This window comes from Gracilinanus agilis, chromosome 2 (genome assembly GCF_016433145.1).
Source record: "Gracilinanus agilis isolate LMUSP501 chromosome 2, AgileGrace, whole genome shotgun sequence".
Classification (NCBI taxonomy): domain Eukaryota; kingdom Metazoa; phylum Chordata; class Mammalia; order Didelphimorphia; family Didelphidae; genus Gracilinanus; species Gracilinanus agilis.
In genome coordinates, this window is record NC_058131.1 from 392,071,561 (window position 1) to 392,099,498 (window position 27,938).

At 46.6% G+C, this 27,938-nt stretch overlaps 2 protein-coding genes across 3 annotated transcripts in view; both read left to right on the forward strand.

Moving 5' to 3' along the window:
* SYNPO (synaptopodin) overlaps positions 1-8,657 on the forward strand; it is a 29,096-nt gene extending 20,439 nt beyond the window's left edge. The window contains exons 2-3 of the mRNA XM_044664499.1: positions 111-2,560; positions 7,884-8,657. Of these exons, the coding sequence (XP_044520434.1) occupies positions 449-2,560; positions 7,884-8,657 (2,886 nt within the window). The 5' untranslated portion in view covers positions 111-448. The remainder of the gene's footprint in view (positions 1-110; positions 2,561-7,883) is intronic.
* Positions 8,658-18,330: 9,673 nt separating this feature from the next.
* Positions 18,331-27,887, forward strand: MYOZ3 (myozenin 3). Of its 2 annotated transcripts, XM_044661790.1 has the most exons (7): positions 18,331-18,469; positions 20,883-20,942; positions 21,612-21,766; positions 23,123-23,194; positions 23,333-23,465; positions 24,863-25,037; positions 27,425-27,887. In XM_044661790.1, the coding sequence occupies exons 2-7, from the start codon at positions 20,909-20,911 to the stop codon at positions 27,594-27,596; spliced, it is 741 nt and encodes a 246-aa protein (XP_044517725.1). In that variant the 5' UTR covers positions 18,331-18,469; positions 20,883-20,908; the 3' UTR covers positions 27,597-27,887. The 2 variants fall into 2 exon arrangements, with proteins under 2 accessions (XP_044517725.1, XP_044517726.1); XM_044661791.1 differs by lacking the exon at positions 23,123-23,194.
* The last annotated feature ends 51 nt before the right edge of the window (positions 27,888-27,938 follow it).

The window sequence follows — 27,938 nt, forward strand, 5'->3', positions numbered from 1 at the left end:
CTCCAGTGTCAAGCATAGCTCTCTATTCTTAGCACATGTTGAGCAAATTATTGTTAACCAACAAGAACACCAACCTTAGACTCTTATTTTTTTTTTCTTCTCCTTGTTAGCGTTGTGTCGGAGTACCAGCTTCACCGAGAAGGACTTGAAAGAGGCCAAAGCTCAAAGCCAGCGGATTGCTGCCCAGCTGACCACTCCTCCCAGCTCCAACTCCCGAGGGGTCCTGCTCTTCCATAGGCGACGGCAGAGAGTAAACGAGTTCACCTTCGAGAGCTTCGGGAAACAGGGACAGAAACCCATCCCTGGGCACAGCCCTCCAGCCCGCCCTGTGGAGACTCCAGACCATGTTCCGGAATTCTGCTTGAATCGTAGCTCCCAAGGCTGTCGTCCGAGCCCCTCTTCATCCCTTGGTCCCCAGGCCCCAGAGGAAGGGAATCCCTGCTGCAGCATGGAGGGCCACGGAGAGAACACGAGCGTCCTGACCCAGAGATCCCTGGAGAAGGCCGCCAGCGAAGAGGAGGAGATACCTTTGGTGGTTTACCTCAAGGAAAATGCAGCCTTGCTCACAGCCAACGGACTCCACCTGTCTCAAAGCAAGGAAGCCCAGCAGGGTCCTTCGTTGGCCGATACCACGAATGCTCTCTCTGTGGATGTTAATCAGAACCCTTCCCTGGCTGAGCCTCCACCTCCCGCGGTCATGAGTGACGTCAACCAGAACCCACCGGCGATGGATGTTGGGCAGACTCCGTCCGTCTCCGGCAGCAGACAGAATGCATCTGAATCCCAGGTACAGCAGGACGTTCCTGCGCTGGACCTTAAACCCAGCGCTCTGCTTGTGGATGAGAAGACCCTCTCGCCGGATCTAGACACGGGTTCTAGCGTACTCATCCCCGAAGGGAAGCCGAGCCCGCCCCCTACCAACGCCAAGACCAGTCCCTGCCGCGGGGAGGCTCCCCCCCGCTCCACCACCAACGCCACGGTCTCTGATGTCAAGTCTAGCATCTTGGTCATCGACGTCAAACCCAGTGCCTCGGCGGCGGGCCTGGAGCTGTCCGGGTCAGCCCTCGGTGCCCCGGCCCCCAAGCAGCACAGTGAGGTCCACCTCACTCTGGCCAGACCTCAGTCGGTGGTGAACAGGACGGCCAGGCCATTTGGAGTCCAGTCCCAAGGGATCAACAGCCAGTTGGAACGGAGTCCGATGATGGAGAGACGCCCCATGGGAGAGAGGAGCCCCAGGGCACAGGCACACACCATCGGGGACAGAAGTCCTCAGGTCCAGAGGCATGTTGTCATGATAAGAAGCCCAATGATAGAGAGGAAGACTTTGAGAGAGAACAGCCCTACCACGGAGAGAGTAGAGAAGCCACTGATGGTGGAGAGGAGTCCTGCTTTGGAGAAACGACCCCTGGGAAATTTCACCCCACCTCCCACCTATGCCGAGACCTTGTCCACAGCCCCTCTGGTCTCTAGGGGCAGGTCTCCCCCTTCGTATTCTGTTCTGTACCCCAACATTGAACACAAACAAGCACACGTCAAAGGCGCTAGCTACGGGGAGGGCAGATCGGCCTCCGCGCCCAAGACTGGCATCTTGGAGGAGTCGATGGCCCGCCGGGGCAATAGGAAGTCCATGTTCACCTTTGTGGAGAAGCCCAAGGTGACCCCTAACCCGGATCTCTTGGACCTGGTACAGACGGCCGATGAGAAACGGAAGCAGAGGGACCAGGGAGAGCTGGGCCCAGAGGAGGAACCGTTTGCGCTCGGGGCCGAAGCATCCAATTTTCAGAATGAGCCAGCTCCTAGGGACTGGTCCAGCCCTACCTCTGAGGATGCCCTCCCGGAATGGTCATCATGCCTGAAGTCGCCCAGCATCCGGGCCAAGCCCAAGCCAAAACCAAACCAAAACCTCACGGAGGCCACCGGCAAGGGCGCCGAGCTGTACGCCCGACGCCAGTCTCGAATGGAGAAATACGTCATCGAGTCACCAGGTCACGCTGAGCTGGCCCGCTGCCCATCTCCCACCATGTCCCTGCCTCCTTCCTGGAAATATTCCAATGCTCCAGGGTTCCAAGGCTTCCGGGTGGCAAGCCGGAGCCCAGCCCGAACACCACCTGCATCTCTGTACCACGGCTACCTGCCAGAGAACAGGACTCCACGCAGGGAGGTGGAGCCCACCAAACAGCAGCCTTACCAACTCCAGTCCTCGCTCTTTGTTCTCGCACCCTCCAAGGAGCCAGCCAAGGCCCCCGGGAGAGCGGCCTCACCCGCCAAGCCAGGGTCGCTGGATCTGGAACCCATGGGGAGGCTGGCACCCTGCCCGCCCGGCTCGGTCCTTCCCCCTTCTCCCGCCCTGCCGCGGCCAGTACGCTCTTCGCCCGGCCTGACCCCCTCCCCGGTGGGCCCGGGGGGGCTCGTGCAAGATGTTACCCAGATGAGTGGCGGCAGCCCCACCTTTGGTGGCGAAGTCTCCCCGGTGTCTCCTTCCCGGGCATGGTCCCCGAGAGCCAAAGGCCAGGCTCCTCGACCTTCGTTCTCCACCCGGAATGCGGGGATCGAGCCCCAGGTGTGGAAGCCTTCCTTTTGTTTCAAGTAATGGGGTTTGCCGTGGGCCCAAGTAGGGATCCCACCACCTGCCAAGACCATCTCTCAAGGGTGCCGGATGAATGAGGGGGAAGAATCATTTTGGAGGCCCGAAAGCCCAGTAGCCAGCCGGGGAAGGCCTCTTCCTGTCCGAGGGAAGCCATAGTGAGCACGCAGGTCTGCGGGGCCCAGTGCCAGCGTCTTGCTGGACAGCACAGCGGAGCAGGAAGCCTGCAGCCAAGTCATAGAAAAGGACTTGTCCAAGCCTAGCACACCAGGCTTAGGGGGGCAGCCAGAGCCCGCTGGGCAGGTCCTCTCAGCCACAGGGAGGGCTGGCAGACCGCTTTGGGGGAGGGGGCGGGGCAGTCCTGCATCGCCCACCAGGGTTCTGAGAAGTCTCTGATAAGGAGCAGAAACTCCTGATGCCTTTCCTGTCTGCTGCTGCTGCTGCTGCTGGGGTCCCTCCTTCCTGGGGCCTGTTTCTGCCTTCTCCACTTCTAGCTTTGTGAAAACTGTTTACATGTCTGCTTCGGAGAACTCCCGCCATCCTCTCGGCCTTTCTCTTTTCTGCCGCCTCTCCTGCGCTGCCGCTGCCGGGGCACCTCCGTGCGTGCGAGGGGGAGGCTGAGCAACTTTGGCTTTTCTCTTCTTAGTGACTTTTCCCCTCCATCCTTCCTCGAATGGAGCCCTGGGACTGTCTCTGAACAATGCCAGAGGGGGAGGGAGGCATATCCGGCTGCATGTTAAAGACTCCACCTGGGATGCTCCCATATGCCCTCCCTTTGAATCTTCCCTGTGTTCTTCATGCCTTTGTCCCCATCCTATAGTTTTGGGAGAAGATATTATTCTTAGCAGAGATTCCCTCCAAGGAAGCCTCAGGGACAAGAATACAGAGGAGGGACCAGAAGTGAAAGAATAGTCAGAGGGAGAGAAGGGATCCTAAGGACCTCCAGGCATTTCCCAGGGGGGCTCTGCTAGCTGCTTTTCCAGCTGCGCGCCCAGCTGGGCCTTCTCTGGGGGTGCCATCGGCTCCCTCTTGGTGGCAGGCTTTAGGCCAGCAGGCCGCAAGAAAGCCAGGTCAATTCAGGCTTGGGATGCCCGGGCAGGGCCAGGAACTTGGGAAGAAAGCGTTGTAAGTCCAAGATGGGCCCCTTGAGGAGAAAGTGAGTTAACAGTGATGTCTCAGGAAGTTAGGGGGTGTTTTCAGCTATCAGAAGATGCTGGAATTGGCTTCCAAAGGTCACACGATCTTGTTCCCGAAGCCTCAGAAGTCCAGGTTTGACGTAGTCTCTGGGAAAGACAGAATGAAGGCCCGCCTCGAGGTGAGGCGCTGGCCTAGGTGGGAATCTGATATTAAGGCCACGAACCCTTTTTCCGTGGGTGGTTGTTAGGGACCAGAGGTGAGGTGGGGCCACTGATGGTGGAAGGAGACAGTAGAAGGCTAAGCAACGGAGATGAGGGAATTGGGGGACAGCAGACACTACCCTGAACCATCTGTGGCCTTATCTGGTTCTCCAGGGGAATGACAGCACCCCAGGCACCTGGAGGCGAGGGAGTTGTAATGGGAGGAAGAGCAAAGGGAGCCCCCGGGGGTCACCTCAGCCTGAACGTGGCTGGGAGCAAACCGCTTCCTCCTCTCGGCCCCAGTTTTCTAACTTACATCTTCTATCTGAGGGAAATAGAGTAGATGATGCTAATTCATTCTATGACTATGAAGCTTTAGGGCACAGAGCCTTGGATGGAAGAGGAGGAGGCATGATTCCTGCCACCAGGGAGACTCTCTCAGGCAATACTCCACGGGGAGGGCTCTGAGCTGGGGGCATCTTTTTTCTCCCCCTCCACCTCCGGGTCGGGCCTCCCAAAGCTTGGAGAGAGCTCACACCAGGCTGAGCTTTCTGAACGGTCTCCATGGGAACCAGGGGCGCTTTCCTCAGGAGCTCATCCCACCGAGGGAGTGGAAAGAGAGAATGGGAGCGTGGTTCAGAGCCTGCCACTAGCCCTACGCGCGCACACACACACACACACACACACACACACACACACACACACACACTCACTCACTCACCCTTCAAGGACAGAGAACACGGGAAGTCTCCCTGCCTGGGCCTCCAGGATGGAGGCGGTCACACAAGGTCCCCCCCTCACCCTCTGCATCCACACACTTGCTTTGTGGTCTATGCTTCTCCCTTTGGCCTCCTCTTCTGGCTCTTAATACATCTCAAACTTGGTTCACGTCTCGCCTCTGCTTTGTTTCCCATGGCCTCTGCGTCCATTTTCTCCTGACTCCTTTCCCACCTCAAGTTCTACTTTTATTGGGCTCAGGATGGGGGGAAAAACCAGTAGCCAGCTCAGTCACTTGGATCAAGTCCCAAGAACTACTGGGTTTTAGGCGTATGAGTGTGTGTGCATGTGTGTGTTGGGGTACAGGCTCCTATAGAAGGATTATTTTCTCATCCCTGGGTTCTAGGAATTGAAGATCTCAAATTGAAGGACTTGATATTGAACCCAAGAGATTCATTCCTTCTCCATACAGCATTGCTGGGCTATACAGCTCTAAGTGACACACTAGAGTGGGGTTCACTTTTTTTTATTTAAAAATTTTATTTAATTAATTTAGAGTATTTTCCCAAGGTCACATGATTCATGTTCTTTCCCTCCCCTCCTCCTACTCCCGTCCCGTAGCTGATGCACAATTCCAGTGGGTTTTACACGTGTCATCGATCAAGACCTATTTCCATATTATTGATATTTGCACTAGGGTGCTCATTTAGAGTCTACATCCCAATCATATCAGTGGGATTCACTTTGAATTGGGGGTAGGGGAAATATCCAAGAGTAGATATCTGAGAGGCTTTGCAAAAGAAATCTAGTTCTATCCATGCCTTCCCTTACCCCCTCCTAGGCCTTGATTCAAGTCTGGGCAGGGCGAAGAGCTTGGGTCCCAGTGGGGCTTCAGGCTATAACTTTATGGACATATCCGTGGACTTCTAGAAATACATCCAGCCCACAGGCAGCCTGTTCTTGCCTGCTGGGCAGAGCCTACTCATATACTGTAGGTGGCCTCCTGCACCCACCTTTCAGCTCCTGGCAGTGCTGTTGTTGGCTGTTCTGGGAAATGAGCCAAGTCAGACCTATGTGCTCCCACTCTCTGTCTGGCATTCAGTCCTCACTACCCCAGCTACCCCAGTGGGAGAGGGATCCGTGGAGCTGGCTCGGGAGGAGCTTGGAGCCCTGAGTTCCTTAAGACAGAGGCGTTCTCTAGTTCTAGACTGATGCCTGGCTGTGAGAACCTAACAATGTCATCTCCTGGCCTCCATGCCCTGCATTATCTATTTTTACCATTACCTCATCAATCCTAATATCTATATGGCTGCCACTGCCCATGGCCAGGGAAGTGTGAGCCACTCCTGACTCTGCTCCCACCCAGAGACAAGGAGCTTCCAGCTACTCTAAGTGGATGTAAATGAATCTTGCTCAGGGCCTTTCTATAGCTGGGAAAGGCATGTGAGTGAGGGAATACCCCTGGTACTGCTCAATGGAGATTTCCAAGCACACTTACAGATTTTGTTTCTGGCCTTAGGGACCTTGTTCATTCAAAGCGGGGCTGCTTTGTTATATTTTCTGCATAGAACTAAATATAGGGACAAATCCCAAATTCAGGTGTGGCCAATCAAGAAGCCTCTCAGTTGCTGGCAAAGTTTTGGGCACCATTCACATTTCTGCTCAATCACTAGAAATTTCTCTATTGAAAGGAAGAAGTCAAATAATCAACAATTATTTATTAAGCTCCTACTGTGTGTGAGGCACTGGAGATACAAAGAAAAAGAAGAGCTGTGCCCATTCAACCAGCAAAAATAGTTCAACCCAGTTCAGTGTCCAGAGTTCAAAAACATACACCTTTCCCCTCACGGCTACGATGCCACTGTATAGGCACCATATTGAAAGTGAGAGGATCTGAGTTATGGCGTCTCTGCTTACTGCCTTGGTGACCTCGGACAAATGACTTACCTCTCAGTTCCTCAGTTTCCACATCTGTAAAATTCAGTTGAACTAAAGGATCTTAAAGGCCCCTTCTGGCTCTATTATGATCCTACTTCAAGCTTCATTTGCTTCCAAAAGAACAGGCCAGCCTAGGGTCTGCCCCTCCATTCTCGTCTTTCCCTGGGGCTCAAGGTGACTGGGTCACTGGGGGAGGGCCAGGCAGGAATTCTGCAGGAAAGGATAAAACTGTTCAAGCAGATGGAAAATGTTCTATCTCCTTCCTCCTCTCTAAATGATGTCAGTGGAAACCGGGGGAGGTTGTGTGTGTGTGTGTGTGTGTGTGTGTGTAGGGAAGAGGCTGTGGGTGGGCAGGGAGGGAGAGTGACTGACTGCTAGGTAGGAAGCTGGAGTCACTGGGCAGTGTCCGAGGCCTTAGGTCACTGCTGTGTCCTCCCTTGACCTCAGAAAACAATTGGTCACCCCTGAATATCCAGTCCTCCTCACTGTTTGCTGAAGCCTAGAGGAGTCTGGAAGGCATAATCTCAGATATGTGCTCTCAGGGATGGCAGCTATGCCTAAACCAACCTTCTCTACTCTCCCTCCTTAAAACACCTGAAAAAAAAAAAAAAAGGGCAGGCCTTGACCTATGGCTAGGGAAGCTTCACGGGCTGTGATAGAAAGGATAATGAGCCAGGCCCTCTATGGTGCCCGATATTTTACCCGGAAGGGTTGCACTGAGTTCAGTGCAGATACCCTGAAAGGAAGGAGCCCAGGGCTATAGAATTTGGAAGGAATCTTAGTGATCATCTGAGAGAGAGAAGAGGACCCCGAGGTTCACAGTGTTGTAGTGACTTGCCCAGGTCACACAGGGTACTAAATAGTCAGAATCTGAACCCATGCTTGACTTCAGAGTCAGTGCTCCTTCTGCTAGCACCTTCGCTACTGGGATGGAGGAGGGATGATGACAGTAGAGAGATGGGGTGTTGGGGATGAATGAGTTTGTAGAAGACATTTGGTTGGAAATAACTGACCTAGGTCTATCACCGATTTGTTTGGTGACCTTGGGCAAATCATCTTTCCTTCTTTAGGCCTCAGTTTAATCATCTTTGAAATGAAGGGGTTGAATTAGGTGATAAGGTTCCTTCCAACCTGAACATTGTATGGTTCTGCAGTTGGGTCATGGGATAAACTCCCAGGGTTGGGGTGGGAGAAGCCCCCCAGAGACAAGAATAGCAAACTTAATAGGCATCGATTTATTCCACTGCTCAGAGCCTGGAGAGGAACAACATTAACACTGGCCTCTGCTCCCTTTGCTTTCTCCCCAGGAAAGACGGGAATGTCGCCCCACCTCCCCTTCTGAGGCCCCCAGCTCACCGAGGCCTGCCAGCAGCCTGGACGGCTGGGTGGGCCGTGGCCCTTCCGAATCCTGCCAGATGGTCACTGCGAGCAGTCCCCCACCACCCCCACCCATGTCCCCCTCCTGGAGTGAGCGCTCCTTGTCCCCAATGCAGGCCGAGCCCAAGGTCAACAGCCGTCAGCTTCAGGCCTTGGTTGCCAGGAACATCATCAATGCTGCCCGCCGCAAGAGCTCTTCTTCCCCGAAGTCTTCAGGGGCAGAGGGGCTGAGACCCTTCTCAGCCACCCAGGCCCTACCTCCTGCCAGCCCCAGAGGGCTGGGCAGCCCATGTCCTCCCCTAAAAAGCCCCCTGGGAGATGGCCATCGCCTTTCCTCCCAGCCTGGTGGCACCTTCTCCCCCATCTTAAAGAGCCCCCTGACTTTGGCCCAAGCGCCCTTTGGGGACAGCCCCCGGCCCTTCCTAGCAGCCAGCGGCTCTTGCTCCAGTCCCAGGAGCCCAGGCAGCACCAGACCCTTAGCCTTCAGGAGCCCCCTGCCCTCACCTAGTCTGCCGGCTCACTCACTGGCCAAGCCCTACACCAGTCGCTCACCCACAGACTCTGATGTGTCGGTCGACTCTGAGGACTCCGGAGTCAAGTCCCCTGGTATCCGCGGCTACAACATCTGCCCCCGAGGATGGAATGGGGGCAGTCTGCGGCTCAAGAGAGGCAGCCTCCCCTCGGAGACCTCCTGTACATCCTAAGATGCACCAGGGCTGGGGGTGGAGAGAGGAACTGCCTGGGGGTGGGGGCTTCAGGCTAGGGGGTAGATGGTGAGATTTCGGCCCACAGGGATAACTGTGCCTCTTGGTCCCTTCCCAGGCGGGGGGCTGAGGATGGCTCTGGCCAGCTGGCATGTGAGCATTCTCTACTTTTCCACTCTCCCCTTTGGAGAGGGGAGTACTGAGCACCCATGACCCAAATGGGGAACCAAACCTTTTCCTGTTTCTTTCCCACCACTCCTGCCACCTAGTGGAACAGTCAGGCCCTGGCTAGTCCCCCCAAACCAGTTCCTGGCTCTCTGGGGCAAGGACTGAAATTCCACACCTCCACCCCATCATCCTGCTAGCTCTCTGGTCTCAGGGACCTGACAGGTGTGAAGAATGGGTGACAACTTAGGAGACGAGAGAGCCACGTCTGAACGGGGCCTGCCCCTCCCTGCCAGGCTAACCTGGCTCCTTGACACTGATTCCAGGCAGCCTGGCTGGTGTCAAGTGTTTTCCATCCCCTCCATGACCCCATCCTCTATTTTTACCATGGTGACCTTTAAAGGCAGCTTAGTCTCTGCTAGTGCTTTAGGTGCCAAACTCTGCCCCACCAGCCCTAGAGTCGGGGCAGACAAGTAAGAGTATACTGGGAGGGAGAACTGAGAAGAAGAAAACTCCCAGATGGAGAGGAATGGTGGTCCTGCTCTGGGCACTGATTGATGGGTTCAGGATACCCTTGCCTGTCTACTCCAGATGCTGTAGGGTCTCCAAAATGAGAGATTCAGCATAAGAAAATCATTTAAAAACTTCCCCTCCCAGCATTGCAATTCATAACAAAAGTAGGGCAGTTGAAGATCATTGGGAAAAAACCAGGGAATGTCCCTAGGGCTTTTCCCCCTGACATTTCCCCTTGCTTGAATACCTCATCCCACTATCCCACCCTGGGAGAAAGAGGAAGGTCTTAACTGGGCAAAGGGTCTCCCCAGTGTTTTGCCAGGATGCTGATCCCCTTGGGCAAAGAGGAGGTAAAGGGGCAGACTAGGGTTTCATAATAGATCAGGGTGTATGGGCAGTCCTATGGGGAGGGACTAGGGATAAGTAGAAGTGTTCTTCCCTTCTACTTTGGGTTGTCTCTCTCCGGGGAGTCATTCTACCTTCTTTAAGCTCCTGTCTCCTGCCCTTTGTGGGAACTCTGCATCCCTGAGGTGGAATCTGCCTCTTTCTGCTCTTTGGGGAGATGCATTTACCTGGGTATTGCCTGTCTGGAGATCTGGCCCCAGTAACTTCAGCCATGTTTCTCTCTCATCCCCACTGGGCCAAATGCCCCTCTATCCAGAGCCCTATGCCAGAGGTATGGCCCTGAGCCCTACTAGCCATTGGTTTGAAAACCCAGGCCCATGGCCCCTCCTGGGGGTATAGTCTGGCTACTGCAGGGTTCTCCTGGTCTGTGGTGGTGGAGTGTATAGTGATGGAGGCTAGGAACACAGGGGCTTGCTCAGGAAGGTCAGGGGTGTTGCTGAAGGCCAGGACTGATGAAGATGTGTGTGGATGCACCAGGAATATCTTGCCTGGAGGCTACGCAGCATGTGGGGAAACTGGTCTCCCAGAAGCCTCCAGAAGAAACAGGAATGAGGAGGCTTTGGAAATCCCCAGGAATGTTAAGTCACTGAAGCCAGGACACCTCAGAAGAGATAGATAACAGGAGGCATGAAGGAATAGAGAGGGTATAGTAGGTTTTCCTAGTCTTTAGGCTGGAGAGTCACATTCTTACCCAGTGGGGTTATCTGGTAGGATGGGATAATTGAGAGACCTCCTTCTACACCAAGATTCTGAAGGAAGATGGACTGTATGGGTCTTTGATTCTAGGCTGAGATCAAGTGCCTCCAAAGAGGTGAAAGACGGTAAAAATAAGGCTTTTTTTTTTGCTGGTTCTCTTCAATCTGCTTCCCCAACAACAGTGATTCTCCTCACCCACCCCAGGCCTCTGACCCCTTGCCCATTGTGAGGCTGCCCATCTCTTGGGCTTGTCACATCTTATCCTCACCCCCTCAATAAATAAAAACTCACATCATGTCAGAAACTTCCTGTGTAATTAACAACTACATTTGGAAAACTCATTTCTCCATCCATGCTTTTTCTTAGCTTTCCATGGTCCAGGAGGGCTAGTGGAAGAACTAAAATTCCTTTAGGCCAGATAGGCCTGTTCTGTGGGATCTGAAGGAGGTATTGATGTAGATTGTCTTATTTGGACACTTTTTGACCATCTCCAATGTGACCAAAGGTATGGACAAAGATGGGCCTCATCCTTACTGGGAGAGCATAAACTTATTGGAACCAGAAGTAGAACCAAGGGTGCCCCTTATCCGACCCTAACATTTCATTTTGGTGAAATGTAAAAAGCCCTCTGTGCAGAATGAAGAGCTATGGGTTCTGGTCTCAGTTCTGCCACTAACCATGGAACCTAGGGGTAAACCCTATGACTTCTCTAGGTCTGTTTCTTCATCTGTAAAATGAGGGATTTCAATTCTTCCATGCCTAAAATGCTATGCGTATGGAGTTCTGGAGGCAAGGAATTGCCACTAGAGGTTATTTTGGCTTGCATTTAGTATCAATAAAAAGGGGGAGATTGGGCCTGGGTGGAGGATTTGGGCATCAATGGTGTCCAAAGCCAATCAGGTAAATCCATTATGGTTCCAGACTCCCTAGTAGAAGATCTAGAGAGTTAGGACTTTCCTAACTCTCTAGGAAAAGTTAGAGTCACTTCCCTGAGTCTAAACTCCTAGGACCAGCTATTTACTGGTAAATCCAGGCTCAGAAGTAGGATGACTTGCTAGGTATCACTGGATATCATGCAGACTCTAGGAATGGTTGGAATGCTGGGATCTGGGGCCTGCTAGATTCTAGGAATTTAGGGAATGCTAGATTGTGGGAATTTAGGTTTCCCTGGGATATTGGTATGGTATCTCACATCAAGGCCCTCCCGAGATTCTCCTATCAAGAGTTATCTTGCCTTTCACCAATCTGACAAGAAGAAAGGAAAGGAGACAGAAGCTTTTGTAACTTCCTGGCCTTGGTTTCATGCATCCCCTTCCCTGGTCCAGATTCTTAGGAGTTGAGGTGCCAACCAGGATGGCCTCTGTCTTGGCTTCAGTGAGGAGGTTTTCTAAGGTCTAAAGAGGTCAGTTTCTTTTGGGACCACAGGAGAACCATATGTCCCGATCTGGAGGACTCTTGAGCTGAAGGGGGTCAATAGTCAAAATGGGACTCTGGAACTAGAGCTGAATAGCTTAATAAGTATAAGAATAGCTTAATAAGTTTAAGGGCAACCCAGTCTAGGACTAGGTAGTTTTCTTTCATATGTCTCTTATTTTCATGTTATTTTTAAGTGTGTATATTCTTTCCCCTTGTAAATAAACACTGGAAAACCCACTCTTATGGTCTGCAAGTATGTGGAGATGGAAAAAAAAGTCAGAGGAGAAAGAGGAAGCTTATGCAAGAGGGCAGTATTCAATCATTGTGACCATGGAATGGGCAAGGTAGTTAAGAACCAAGTGTGGCAAATTTATGAACCCAGGAAACCAACTAAGTTCAGGAACCAGGAAGATTAACAAGCTTGGTGATTTGAGTTAGGAATTCAGTGATTGGGGAAGGTTTAGAAAGTAGTAAAAGGTCATGAAAAAAGTCTCCAATAAAAGGTGATACACATTACAAAGTAATTATTATTAAGGCTATCTGGTATGAGGAAAAATAAGAAAAAAAGATCAGAGAAACAGAATAGATACATCAGACATCCAACTGAATGCATACAAAAGATTATTGTTTGAGAAATCTATTGAAAATAAAAACCAGATAAAAGATTCATTATTTAACAAATGTAGTTGGGAAAACTGGTGGAAATTTGGATGGAAATGTACTTAATCCCACATCTTATAAACATATATATTTTAGTAAATTCTGGCTGGATTTACACATTAAAAAAAATTTAAGAAGGGAGAAAACAGAATAATGTATTTACCTTAAATGTGATGATTAGAAGACTTTTTTTCTATTTATAAAATGGAAGGAATATTGCAAACTAGATGTATTTGATGACATTAAATAAAATTTTTTTATAATAACACTTTAAAATAAAATGATTCAGGAAAAATTTATGTAACATATGACAGATAAAAATTTGATATCCAAAAATATATATTTTTAAAAATTCACAAAGGTAACTTCCAGCCCACAATGGAAAATAGTTAAAGAATATGGTCAAAATATTTTCAAAAGAGGAAGACAACTGTAAATAACCATATGATGCTCATTCGCACTAGTAGTGAGATGTCAATTAAACCACCTTTGAAGTACTATTTCACAAACATCAAATTGGCAAAAATAATTAAATGAAACAGTACTGGAGGGGTGGTGAAGAAATAGTACACTCATTCATTGCTGGTAGATTTGTAAAATTGTAGGATGTTATTGGAGGGCAATCTGGCAGTATACTGTAAAAGTTAAAAAAATAATCACAAGTTCTTTTTGGAAGTGTTATCAAAAACAATGACAAAAAGAGGCTTTCTATTAAATTATTTTCATAGTAGCATTATGTGTTATGAAAAAATGGAAACAATGAAAAAATCTATAACAGGAACATGGTTAAATAAATAGTGATACATTTGTGTAATGGAATCCTATAATATAATTAAGGTAAACAAATATGAAGACTATAAAAAATAGGAAAATACTTTTATGAAATGATAAACATTGAAAAAAGAACCCAAAAAACAGTACACACCAAATAGGGCCATTTAGGAGAAAAATGAATAAAAAGAAATGGACAAAGAATCCAGATGGATATTCAGAATGACTGAGAAGTTATATTTTTTACATTGAAGTTAATTTAAACATAAGACTAGGTGTATTATGTTCAATATTAAATTTATGGCAAATTATTTAATTAAAAATGAAAATGGTGATGTTTAACCTCCAGAAGAGACAGAACATGATATCTAGCTTCAAGCATTATAAAAGTTTAAAGGTAGAATGACAGGACTTGGCAACAGATTGGATGAGGGGGAATGCGAGATTGAGAAGTACAGGATAACACCTATATTGTGAGCCTGAGTAACTGGGAGGATGATGGTGCCCTTGACAGTAATAGGCAAGTTGGGGATGGGGTGGAGTGGGGGAAAAGAAGGTGGGGGTAGGGAAAGATAATTGAGTTCAGTTTTAAACATAGCGAGTTTGAGATATCTGTGAGACCTTAGGTTTGAGATGTCCAATAGGAAGTTGGAGATTCAAAGTTAGAGATCAGGTGAGAGATTAGAGTTGGATAATCAGACCTGAGAATCATCTCCAGAGAGAGAACTGAATCTATGGGAGCTGATCAGCTCATCAAATGAAATAGTATAGGGGCAGAAGGCAGGAGGTCCCAGGGCCATGCCTTGGGGAACACCCCTGGTTATTGTGTGGGACTTGTTGAAAATGCAGCAACAAACTGAAGAGTAGTAGAGAACCAGCAGAGGTGAGAAAACCTAGAGAGCAGAGAGCATCAAGAAGAGGGTGATTGATGGCATCAAAGGTTTCAGACAGATCAAGGATTTGGACTGAGAAAAGTCCATCATATTTGGCCATTAAATCATTGGCAACTTTGGAGAGAGCAACTTCAGCTGAATAAGGCCAAAAGTCAGACCACAGAGTTAAGAGAGTAAGAAGAAAGGAAATGGAGTTATTTTTTGGAGGCAGCCTTTTCAAGTTTAGCCATGAAAGTGAGTAGAGATATTAGGATGATAGCTAGCAGGGATGGACAGATCGAGTGAGGGGACATGGGATGGAATGGAATCACTTGTGCATATCTAGAGGTTTGCCTTGTCAAAAAGGGCCACCTCTTCATGTGAGATGAGGATGAAGAAGATACTGGGGAATGGCAGATGAGTAACATGAGATGAAAAGGGGAGAAGAGGGAGCTCTCAGCACGCTCCTGAAGGGGATGAGATCAAGGGCATAAATGTGTGTTTGGGGTTAGTCTTAGCAAGAAGGGTCACTTTATTTTGAGAGGGGAGAAAAGTAGGAGGGTGTGGGTAAAGGCAAAGTGAGGTTTTGAGAAATGGAGGAGGAAAGACCATGCCAGATGTCTCATCATGTCATCTGTAGAGAAAGTGAGTTATAGTGAGGTTGAGGAACTGAGGGAAGAAGAGATTTGGAACAGCCCCTAAGGTAGAGTGGTATCAGTCAATCACAGATGAATAAAAAGATCAACATGCACTGGAAAGATTAGATAGCATGAGTTTGTAATCCACTCAGCTGTGTAATTTAATGACTTCTTCAGTAGCTTTGGAGTATGTATATGGTGGTGACCCAGAATTAACAATAAGGATGGCATGAAAGCTAATGGCTAAAGGATTCAAAGGGGAGGTTGGTACCTTAGACTGTGAAAGGTGTCAAATAAGGACAGAACAAGAGTGATGGATTGGGAGGAGGAATTGAGAAACATAAAATTATGGAGAGACAGAAGGACAGGAAATTGTGTGTGAGTATGAAACAGAATTTCAGTATTTAAGAACCATGGGGTGGTACAGTTTTCGGGGATGTTGAGGTCTAAAGGGAATAACCATTTAAGTGACCATGGTAGACACAGAGGTTATGGGAAGTCCAGACCTAATCATGTCATTCCTCTACTCACAAATTTTCAATGGCTCCTTATTTCTGCAATAATAAAATTCTTAGCCTGGCATTTAAAGCCCTTGACAGTCTGATTCCCACACCTCGTATTATTTCATATTACTTCTCTTCTTGAGCTCAAACTAGCATGCTAGCTGTTGTCTCCCCAATATAGGCCATCTCTCCAACTCAAAGCTTTGTTCACATGGACCCTTATGTTTGGAAGAATGAACTTTGTCATTTCTACCTTGTAAATCTAGGGATTTAAAGCATGGCACAGGTGCCATATCCTACATAAGAACTCTCCTAATTGCTCAGTTATTAATGTTTGTCTTGAAATTGCTTTTATTTTTCCCCCAATTACATGCAATAACAAATTTCTACACATGTTTTCTGAAATTATATGATCCATATTGTCTCCCTCCCTCCGTTACTTCCCCTCTCTCAGAGATGGTAAGTAATTTGATCTGGATTATACATGAATTATTGTGCAAAACATACTTCCAATTGGTCATTGTTGTAAGAGAATATCCATATAAAACCACCCCCCCTCCAAATAAAACCATAAATAAACTAATGTGAAAGATGGTATGCTTTGATCTACAACTGACTCCAACAGTTCTTCTCTGGAGGTGAATAGCATTTCCCAGCCTAAGCCCTTCAGAATTGTCCCAGATCATTGCATTGCTGAGGGTAGCCAGGTTGTCAGTTGATCATTGTACAGTACTGTATACAATGTCTCCCGGTTCTGCTTATTTCTTTTTGCATCAGGTCATGCAGATCTTTCCAGCTTTGAAATTATTTTTATATATGCTTTATATTTACTTGTTTGTATATTATAGGCTACCAGTGGAATGGAATGTAAGCTTCTTGAGAGCTGAGACTTTTATTTTTGTTTTAAATCCAGCCTTTACCCACTAAGTTCACTTAATAAATGTTTTTTTTTTTTTTAACCCTTACCTTCTTGGAGTCAATACTGTGTATTGGCTCCAAGGCAGGAGTGGTAAGGGCTAGGCAATGGGGGTTAAGTGACTCGCCCAGGGTCACATAGCTGGGAAGTGTCTGAGGCCAGATTTGAATCTAGCACCTCTCATCTCTAGGCCTGGCTCTCAATCCACTGAGCTACCCAGCTGCCCCCTTAATAAATGTTTGCTGGACTGAACTGAGGAGATTGATGAACTGGAAGGCCAAGCCCTGTGAATACTGAAGTTGTCAGGGATGAAAAAAGGGGCTGAAATTAAAAGCCCTGACAGAATGCTAGACAGGGTCTGAAGTCATTGAGGAAGGGGAGAGAACTTGGAGGTTAATAGGTGACAGCAATAAGGATCTGGGCAGAGAAAAATTTCAATGGTATTAACTTGGAAGAGAGGTTTGTTGGGTGATGGTGACAGAAAGAGTCTGGAAGTGGCAGTGAGAAGTGAGAAGGACTCTCTTTTTGGCCTTGTTTGTGCGGGGACATGAGAAATAGCTAATTTTGGAAGGAGAAATTGGTGCCTTAGGATTCAGACCCAGACCCACAAGGCCTAAGGCTCAGGTACAGATCTTTTATGCCAGATCTCCTGTTACCCAGGATAGGGTTTGATCACATGAACCAACCTACCTGACTGGGGCAGCAGCATATACATCTGCATGCAAAGACCATGCTTGGTGATACAGGGTGATGGAAGCCATGGATAATCTTCAAACAGCAGATAATCAAAACCATTTTTCACTGTTTTTGAAGTACACTCAGTGACCATACTGAGGTAATCTTACCACATAGCCTTACACTCTCACCTTACATTAGGCTTTCTCCTTCTATTGGGGTCATGTAGTAAATGGCCATAAAAGATAGGCCACTCCCAGATGTTTGTTGATATCTATATATCATCTGAAGTGTGTGCATATATGGTTAAGGCAGTGGTGGGCCAGAGAAGAGCCCTGGGCTGGCTCAGACTAGCCTTCACTCATAGGGGTGCTTGCATGCTGTGTGGGGTCATTAAAGGTCCAGAGTCTGGATATCAGCTCTATTGTTTAAAGAATTAAATTTTCTTAAGTTTCCCCAGGGGTGATAAGGCATCTAGAAAAGTTTGTTGGTTACTCAAATGATCAACTATTAAGACAAGATAGAAGTAACCACGAATCTGTTTGTAACACAGGATGATTATTTTGTTGATTGGCATTGGTCAAGCGATGATGAATCTGAATGAAATGGAATGAAGTGAATATATTTGATCACGGAGGCTGGAAGGGGACTTAAAATTATTAAGAAACTGAGGCCTGATATATTAAATAATTTGTCTAAGGTGACCCAGTGGGAGCCCAAGCCTTGATTTGAACTTGGGTCCTTCGAATCCAAATATGGAGGGGGGTGAGTGTCCTTTTCACTAAGGACTCTTAATTACTTTTCCAGTTATCATTCTCTACCCTAAGGCAAACATAGTAAGTACTACCTGTGGATTTGTCAGCTTTGCTCACACACACACGAAAAAAAGCTGTTCCCTTGATATGATTGTGTCACTGGTCACAAGGGGGAAAAATCACGTTGGCAGGTCCTTCTTCTCTCTGGCCCTATTTCCTTACCCGTAAAACTAAAATGATTGGACAAGATGATCTCTAAGGCCCTTTTCAGCTCTCAGGATCCAGGCCTCTGACAACTTCATTTATGCTTAGATAATGCATAAAAGCATTAAGACACACATACTTTCTCTCTCTAGACAGTGGCAAGGACTCCCAGACACATTCTCAACCTACAACTCACCTTTTTCAATATTTCTTGTCTGGCACCAAAAGTCTACCTAGGGAGTGTCTTTATCCTTGCTCTGCAAAAAACATATGCTTCCTTGTATGTGGCTCTGATCATCCTGAGAGCCTGTAGAACTGTGATGTGACCACGTTCCTGACAGCTCTCAGGGGCCCGCCTGTACAGATGGGCCACCTGTCTCCCTCAACGCCTTCCTAATGCTTTTAGCATCTGGCTCCTGCTCATGTCGCAGCCCGAAATAAGACTGTGACATATGCAAACATAACTGCTCAGTGTCAGCTGAACCCCTGAGCCGGCAGAGGAGCATACCAAGTCAAGGACTACCGCCTAGGACCTGGTTATCCTTTTGCGCCCAAATTGGGGATCCATCATTGTTCCTTCTAGCTCCTGAGGACTCTCACCAGACGTGGATCTACACAATCAGGTACCAGAGACTTCAGGGCTGAGATTGGGAGAGATAGTTCTATATTTAAAACCTTTACTCTTACTTTAAAGCCGAGTAAAATATGATAGCCCTAGAGAGGACATGATGAATGTGGACTTTGCCCCTGGCTTAGATGATAGAAAGAGCTACAAACTGAATTACTGGCTTAAGTGAGACTTAGACTCCCTGAAAATAGAAAGAACAATTGTGAGATGTGGTAGATAATGAGGTTGATTGGGGTGTATGTCTTGGGAAATAGAACATAGGGCTGAGACTGAGAGATGGGGAAAAATGAGGGCCAGAGCAGGGAAGGAGCCTGGTCTAGGTGGGGCACCTGGGAGAAAGTGGTGGATCCTCTCCCAGAAAGATAGTGGTTTGGTTTCTTGGGCCTCAGTTTTCTCCTTCAGTGGGATGGGAAACATCACCAACCACCATCAGCTTTTATCAAGCAGCCAAGCTGTATGAAGCAACTGGAAGGTTCTTTGATACTAGAACAGTTAAAGGAGGCAGGAGAAGAGAAGAGCAAGATGAAGAGGAAGAGACTAGGATGGAGACAGGGATGACAAACTATTAGAATGAGGGATATTAAATTTACTTTTAACAATCTAGAACTCTGCTTCCTTTGGTCCCAGAAAACTTGGAGATGGGGAAGGTTTTGGGTCTCACCACCACTGGTCTAGTGTCTCTAGGCACAAGCTGGACAGTTTATGTATCCTGAGTTCCCAAATCAGAACCTGGGCTAGTTCTGACATCTCTGCAAGGGGTTGGCAGGTGAGAGATCCCTCTGGCTCACTTCTTCCCTCTTCACTGCCCAGGCCTTGGATGTCTCTCTGCCTCCATCCCAGAAGGCTCAGGTCACGGGACCAATGACTGACAGCTCAGATTTTGTTGTTTTCACTAGCTAGGCAAAGGCCTTTGGGGCACATGAGGGATTATTCTATGTTGCTGATATTCTGAAGATCTGTATCCTCTTGGAAATGACCCAGAGATTCCCTTTTTTATTCCCTATTCTAAACCTCACTAACCTTTAACTTCTGGTTCAAGAAAACGAGCCTCTGAATCTCCTGGTCTGTTAGACTACTTGGCTCCCTGAGTCCAGGGACCTTCCAAATTCATCTCTAATTATTCATTCTTTTGCTTCTACTACCCATCCCTGGCCAGGGTTTACAAGTCCTTGCCTGTCCTCTCTGTTTGCTATACCTCAACACATCCCATACCAAAATGTGCATTTTATAGGGTTTATTCTCAAGGGAGAAGAGTAGGAATGAAAAAAAGTCAAGACTAGAGTTACAAGTAATTGAGTTTATATGAAAATAGATTCCAAATTGGGTGCAAATTCCTATGTAGTTTAAGACCCCTAGCTTGAGTTGCTGGTCATGATTTCCTAGATCCCAGAATGTCCTCAGTGATCATTATGGATGGAACTCATTCCTTCACCTTACAGGGGCTAGCACACTTTCATTCGGTCAGGCAAGTCTCCTAGGAGTGAAGGGTTTGAGCATCTAGTCCTAGTAATCAATAGCTAAACAGTTAGGTGTAGTGAACGGGAAGATAGGGGTTCAAATGGTACCTCTTTTATTCACTAATTCAGAACTAGAGCTCAGAGGCAAGTCTTTCTGACCCTAAGTTTTTTTTTCTTTAAAAGTATGTGAAGGGTGATGCACATTTTAAAGTGTTAGATAAAAGTCAGTTACTATTATTGCCATTCTTTTCCTCCCCTCAGAGGAATGAGATAGTACTAATCTTATTCCCATTTCAAAGATGAAGAAATTGAAGCTCAGTAATGAAGTGATTTGGCCATTACCACAGAGGTAGAAGTGGCCAAAACTCGAAGCCAAGACTTGACTCTAAGTCCAGTGTTCTTTCCATTAGAACATAATAAGAATAATAATAGCTTTCCGCTACATGTTGAAAAAGAATAACTGACCTAGATACTCATTTCATCCTCCAAACCCATCACTTTCTTCACTGGGTGGCATCCCAGCAGGTACTCTCTCTTATCTCTAACCTAGGATAAAGTGCTCTCTTCCCAGTGGAAAGACATATTAGGAACATCATTGATGAAGATCCAGGCAAGGCCTGAGTCTAAGCAAGAATTTTAGTGCTGGAAAATAGTTCAGCCTCAGCCACTAGGGCTAGGAACTCTGGAAAATTCACTAGTTTTTAGACATAAGTTTCATTTGATTAATTCCACAAATATTTATTAAATGTCTATTATGTGTAAAGTACACCTTGATATATTCTGTCCTGGGGAAGTTCATTGAGAACAGGATTGGGGCTTAGTCTGGGAAATTCTTAAGGAGATCAAAGCCAGAAGAGGGTGCAATGTAAGTGGTGGAGGCAAGCAGGGCCAATAAAGGCTGAGCTATTTTCTCTAAATTCTTGACCCTTGCCCATTGGATTCTTTCTTCAGAAGCCTTCAAGGAGCAGAAGGTGCTAATGATGGCCACAGTGCAGGATTTCATGGGAGCAGGTAAGGCAAGGAAGGCAAGACCATCCCAGAATTTCCCCAAGACCCTTATGTTCTAGAACTAAATCGTGGAACTACTTAGCTGACCAATTTTATCCTGTCTTGTCCTCCAGGTTGGTTGCTACATCATAGTAAACCCTTAGACCTGAATTTGACTTCTCTTTAAAATGGGGCTGAAGTCACCAGATTTTTTATAGACATCTCTTTCCATTCTAGGAACTACCTTGAGTATCTCCATAACATGGTCCCTGTCACTAGAAATCTTCTATTTCCAAGCCAAGGAACAAATCCCCCTTTTTTAGAGGACCTGAGTCAGCCCTCTGGTACAGGCTTCCTAGGGGTAAAGAGTTTCCTTCCTCATATTCTGGTATCAAATGAAAGGCTACAGGTTTCATCTCTTTTGGGGGAGCACCTTTGATGTATAGAATATAATTCTAAGGAAATAGCTCTGAACTCAAGACTCACAGTGAGTCCTAACCCTGGCCATAGATAGAACTACTCTCAGCCTGAGCACTGCCTCTTGCCTAATTTTTCTCAGATTAATGAACTTGGCCACAAGCAGTACCAGGTGACAAAGTATAGCTGGCACATCCATACTGTTGGAGATAATGACAGTAGGTCAGTTTCACTATGGTCAACAAAAGATAGCAGTTTGTGGCCTTCTTCTAACAGCCCCTTCTCTGGACTTGGGCAAGAAGGTGAGCATTCCTCAGGACCTCATGGTGGAGGAGTTGTCCCTACGTTCTAACAGGGGCTCTCTCCTGTTCCAAAAGAGGCAGAAGAGAGTGCAGAGGTTCACCTTTGAATATGCAGCCAAGCAGACACAGGTGAGTATGATTCCACTAGCCTCTCTTCTGTTTGTACCCTTTATGCCAGGAGTTTCCTAGACCCTAGCCTGGAGAGGACATTGAGTCCAGACTTTCATTACAGTGGAAAGAGCCTGGATTTAGAGCCAGGAGACTAGTTTAAAATTCTGGCTCTGTCACTTATTAGTTGGGTAGCCTTGGGTAGTTTACTGGGGTCTTTCAACATCTGTAGAATGGAAAGAATAGTCTTTGCGATCATCTACCCTTCACAGTGCCATTATGAGTAAAGTCCTTTGTAAAATTTAAATGGCTACCAAGTTTTATTTTTTTTTAAATCCTTACCTTTTACCTTAGAATCAATACTGTGTATTGGTTTCAAGGCAGAAGGGTGGTAAGGACTAGGCAGTGGGGGTTAAGTGACTTTCCTGGGGTCCTGAAGCCAGAAGTGTCTGAGGTCAGATTCTGTTTCCAATTCACTAAGCCACTTATCTGCCCTAGTAGATGGTCTTCTAATCATCTTGTGACCAACCCTCTGGGAATCAGCCTCTTTGCATCTAGTTGGGTTGGTCTGCAGATGAGACACATTAGTGGTTGCTGGGTCTACACTCAAGGTCTTTCCAGCTTTATAGGATTTATTAGAGTTTGGATGCCCTTGGTATAATCTCTTACAACTTTGGTCAACACCACCATTCTTAGAAGAGGGGGAGACAGAGGAAGCAGTGTGGAAGAGTGGGAAGAATACTTGATTTGGAGTCAGAACACCTGAGGTCAAATCATGATCTAGTTATTTATTACCTGTATGATCTTGAATAAAATGCTTCCCCTCTTGACTCAGTTTCCTCCTTTATAAAATGAAGGGGTTGGATTAGTTGACATCTTCCAGCTAAAAATCTATGACCCTATAATTGGCAAAGGACAAGTGCACTTGTATAAGTTCTACATTGGTGAGCTACATTCAGAAAAGAAAAGGCAAGTAGACAGGCTAGAGCAGTGATGGGCAAACTTTTTAAAGAGGAGGCCAAAGGAAAGGAAACGCTCATCTGTCAGTCTGTTTCTAAGGCAACTCTTTAGAAGTTTCATTGTATTATATCCTACTCATTGTACTCGTCAGATTAGGACATTTCAAGGGGCTGCACCTGGCCCACCAGCTGTAGTTTGCCCATCACTGGGCTAGAGGGTTCCCAAAATGACAACCCAATGACCCCCCCACATAGGGATAGTCACTGTGTGGGGCAGAAGGGAAGCAAAGAAAGAAGGCAGGAAAAAACTTGGATCTAATGCCTTTTCTTTGGGAGCCTGAGCTAGGAGAGAAGACAGGATGCTGCAAAAAAGGTCAAGAGCTCCTTCCCCAATCACACTATCTCTTTTCTGCCACAGAGTTCAGGCTCAGAGTATAGAGGGTGTGATTTGGGAACCACGTCATCATCAGGACTACCAGAAGGGCAGGCTGTGAGTAGAGCTTGTCGTTGGGGTTAAAGCACTTCAAGCTCTGGGAAACCAGGTTATCCTCTGGGAGTGGGAGTGGGAGTGGGAGTGGGAGGAGAGGGATCCTGACCAGCTCCCTCAGGGGTCCTGTCCTGTGCCCAGACTGACAGTGACACAAATGGGAAGAACTACAGGACCGAGATCCAAATCTTTCCTACCCCATCTCTTGGGCCTGAGATCAGCAATCAGGAACTACCCCAAGGAAGGGCCCCCAGCCCCAGTGCCCTGGCCTCAGGTGAGTTAGCAACTTCTCTGGGAGGTTGGAGGGAGTGTGACAATTGGGGAATTATGAAGGGAGGGTGCTTGAAACTGTCAGAGAATCTTTACTCTGGAGCTGAGGGGTAAACTTGATTAAAAATAAAATCTTTTTTTGGTGGGGGCAGGTAGTTATAGGGGAGAAGGTATTCTGTTCAGTAGAAGTAAGGCAGCAGGCTTTCTTTGCAGGCTATATATATATATATGCATGTATGTATACACACACACACACACACACACATATATATATGCATAGGCGCACACACACACACCCTCCCTCTGCCTACCAATACTGCTTTCACAATGGGGAGGGCTTGGGCTATCTCTCTCAGATGGGGGAGAGGGGGGTAGATTGGGGAAGTCAGAGGAAATGCAGAAAGGGTCACCTCATAAACATCCTCTCCTTGGATGTGTTTAAGCAAAGGTTAGACATGGATGTTGAAGAGAATTCCTGAAAGGGGCAGGGGGCTGAGCTACAATTCCAGTTTCCTTTTAACTGTGTAATTAATTCTGCTTCTGGAACTTCCCCTGGGCTGGGATTTAGCCTTTCTACCTTTTCTCTTAGGCCTGGGATCTTCCCATTATGTGACTCACTGTTCCTCTGGCCCCTGGCATCGGGCCTCTGAGACAGGCTGTGGGCTCAAATCCTGCCACTTCCCTGATGAGAGGCCTCGGGCTAATCACTTGTTCTGTCTGGGCTTCACTTCCTCTCTGTAAAATGAGAACAAAACTAAGTGGAACTACTGGAGGGAGGGATTTAGCAATCTCCACTAGATTATTCTAAGAACTCTAATGAGGCATTAGGCAGACATGGGTACATTTGCATAGAACATCAATCTCTGGCATTTATACAGAGCTATATCAAAGCTGTCCAGTGCTTCACTGTCTTGTGGAGAGGACCCAAGTCTTTCAAAGGCTGTGCTAGCAGAGCCCAAGCTCTGGCAAGTCCTAACAAGGTAGGTACACCAAGGCTCATTACCAGAGATGAATGATTTTTTTTTGGCCACAGTTAATCTACTAACATGGAGTTTGTGATTTGTCAGTGGAGGGGAGTACATGTGAATAAATCATAAACCCTCTTGTGTTAGAGGTTCTTATACAGAACTCTTCATATGTCACAGTAATTATCTCCCCCCTGGGACATTTGAATCATCAGACAAGGAAGCCAATTCTGGAACAATTTATCTCCATTTGAAAGATGAAGAAACTGAGGGCCGGGGAAGGAAAGCAACTTGCCAGAGAACATAGAGTTAATTGGTGACAGAGCATCTCCTGGGGTAGGGGGAGGAAGGAGATAAAAGAGGGGCCTTTCCTTCCTACCTCTCTTCCTTATCTTCAAGCTAACTTCTCACAGTTGTCTGCCATTGCCCCTGACAGGCTATTCCAAGCCCCTGACAGGCATCCCACCAGAGAAGTTCAACCACACAGCGATTCCCAAAGGCTACCGGTCCCCATGGCAAGAGTTCATTGGCTATAAGAATGGATACAAGGACTATCACAGGGACCACCTAAACCTCACACCCAGGCCCTCAGACTACAGGAGCTTCAACAAGTAAGATCACTGAGGGGATGTAACCAAATAGTTTGGAGGAAGTCGGGATGCATACCTAATGAGAGCAGGATCAAATGACCCTATACCTTGAGATTATTTCATTTGCTATCTCCAGCCAGAGCCCAGAATAGAGCCACAGAATAATTCCCTAAACTGGTCACAGATTGACTCAGCCATAGCCTCAGCTTAGATCTCAACTGCAGCCCCTATCATCATGGTTCTTTATCCTATACATTAGTCAAACTTAAAAAACATACTTTGTTGCTGTCCCCTACAAAATGGGGACTTTTACATCTGCCTTATGACTGAAACCTTCCATGGATGTTGTCTTCCTGCCTGTTTCCTTAAAATGTCAGCATCTTGAGAACAAATCCTGGCTTAGTTTTCTATTTCTATCCCCGGTACTTAGCACAGCTCTTTGCATATAGGAATTGCTTAATACATGCTTCATTCATTCACTAGAATTCTTCTCGTCCAGAGCTTTCTTGCCTTTGCTCACAGTTCCCTTCACTTGGAGCACCCTTGTTCCACTCTCCTTCAGAACTATGCTTATTGAAATTCTCCCATCTTTCAAGGCACTCTCCTCTGTGAAATGTAAAATAAGGGTGATGGTCTAAAGAGCTTCTAAGGATACTTCCAATTCTAAAACCTATGACCCAATAAGATCCCCAAATTCCCCAAAGACTGAGGTGTTCCCTTTTTTGGCACTGCTCTTAAGACTCTTATCCCATACCTGTCCTGATTTGTGCTTGTCTTATCTCTGCTAATAATCAGGGCCCCATATCTTATTCATCAATCACTTCCAAAGCACTAAGAACAAAGCTTATACATAAAGGAGAGCAATATTCTGTTTTTTTAAACCCTTACCTACTATTCTCAGAATCAATACTATGTATTAGTTCTAAGGTAGAAAAGTGGTAAGGGCTAGGCAATGAGGGTCAAGTGACTTGCCCACACAGCTAAGTGTCTGAGGCTAGATTTGAACCCAGGATCTCCTGACTAGGCCTGATGCTCTATCCACTGAGCCACCACTAGCTGTCCTGAGATCAATGTGTTATTGTTTAAACCATAGATCTTGAAGAATGCATTGGGTAGGTCATCTGTGGGATGGTGTACATACCAAGTATTTTGCTTCCTGAACACGAGCTGTCCCAGAAGGATAAACCAGTTTGAAGAAAAAGGGGCCAGAAATATAACACTGGGTTTTAATTCAATTCCCTTTTAAGCAGGAACATGAAGTACAAGGAGTGCTTTAACTCTTCTCTTTCCTCCTTCATTTCCCTAGCTAGGAGAATGTTATGCTATGACCAAGCCCAAAATGACAAAATGGTGTGGTGTTTGTTCACCAGTGCAACTTTGAGGGATGGAAGATGGGAGAGATGGCTTCTCTAACACTAACAAGATGTCACCCTCTCACCTCCACAAATGTTAAAACACCTATTCTGCCAAGTGCTGCCCTTCACTGTTCTGTCTCACTCTTCTATTTAAAACTCTAAACAGATATTCAATACTCAGACATAACTCCCAGTGCTTATGATGGTAGTCCTTAAGCTTACTGCTGAGGAATGACAAACACAGCAATAGGTTAGCTATTCTATTGGTGTGTTTAAAATAAAAGCATAGACCAGGGTGTATTCTCCTTTTCTAAGTTAGGATTTCTTTTCAGCACATTTGTTTCTAGCTCTCAATCCCAGGTGAGAATTTCTCTTCAAGCAGTAACATGGGCCAAACCTAGCTTTTTGTAGGCTCGCCAAAGTCAAATTTTTTTGTTTTTGTTTCTAATTAGGACATTTTCCTACCTGCACAAAAAACAGCAGGAGAAGATTGCATGAGCAGTACAATTTCTCTTCTCTAGGCTTTCTGTTTATTTTTGTCCAAGAGGAAGCAATGTGAAGCAGGAAAGGCTTCTTTTCCAGCCCTCCTAAGTTCATTCCAGAAACACCAACGCTTCATCTGCCAGTTATTTTAACCACCAGTTAAGAGAGCACTATGATAATCTGGATAGAGAGCGTTGCACATCATAAAACTCTGGAGTCAAAAAATGTCATATATGGAAGGGACCTTTGTATACAGGATAAGGAATTTTAGAGCTGGAAAGCACACTGAAGATGAAAGGCCTTCAAAGACCATGGAAGTCGAATTCCTTCATTTTGTAGATGGGGCTATCCAATCTTAGAGAAGGAAAGCCATTTGTCTAAAGTCACATGAGTCAGAGGCAGAGCTAGGATTAGAATTCTAACTGGTGTTCTGTGTGACAGACACAGACTTCACATGTCTTGGTAAAATCCATCTCCACTACCAGAAAAAAAACTTCTCCTTCCCCTCCATAAACCCTTTCAATGATGGATAAATTACAAGAGTTGGACCATGTTGTTCTGTTTTCCTAGGACACCAGTGCCATTTGGAGGACCCCTCATCTCTGAGACATTCCCCAAAATGGATATACCCTTCATTCCAAAAGAACCCATAAGTGGCCTGGAACTCCTCAGCTACAGACCCAATTTCAACCGTGTAGCCCAAGGCTGGGTACGGTCCCTTCTGGAGTCTGAGGAACTGTAACTTGATCTTAATTACTATATTTCTACTGCTTTGCTTCATTAGTTTGCTAGGCAGATACTGCACTAACACTGGTTACACATGTCAATAGTTCTGCCACTGGTCACATTCTGAATTCTGAATAAGTGAAATCCTAATCTAACTCTGATGTGAGAAGGATAGGTATACTCTGGGTCCCACCCTATTCTCAAACTGAAGTTCTTATGGGCCTTGGCTAACTAGGAAAATGAAAAAAGTCAAAATAAAAAGAGGGCTATTCAATTACAGCCCACTCTCTGACCTTGTAATACCTAAGCCTTGACTCACTGTTGTTTTTAAAAAACAATAGCACACTGATAAAAAAAA

What these genes read in the sequence shown, in the direction of transcription:
- MYOZ3 (XM_044661790.1), top strand. Translation starts at nt 20,909, where the DNA reads ATGATGGCCACAGTGCAGGATTTCATGGGAGCAG. An exon ending in GCAGGATTTCATGGGAGCAG is followed by an intron (nt 20,943 to 21,611) that starts GTAAGGCAAGGA and finishes TTCTTCTAACAG; the next exon opens with CCCCTTCTCTGGACTTGGGC. An exon ending in GACTACAGGAGCTTCAACAA is followed by an intron (nt 25,038 to 27,424) that starts GTAAGATCACTG and finishes CTGTTTTCCTAG; the next exon opens with GACACCAGTGCCATTTGGAG.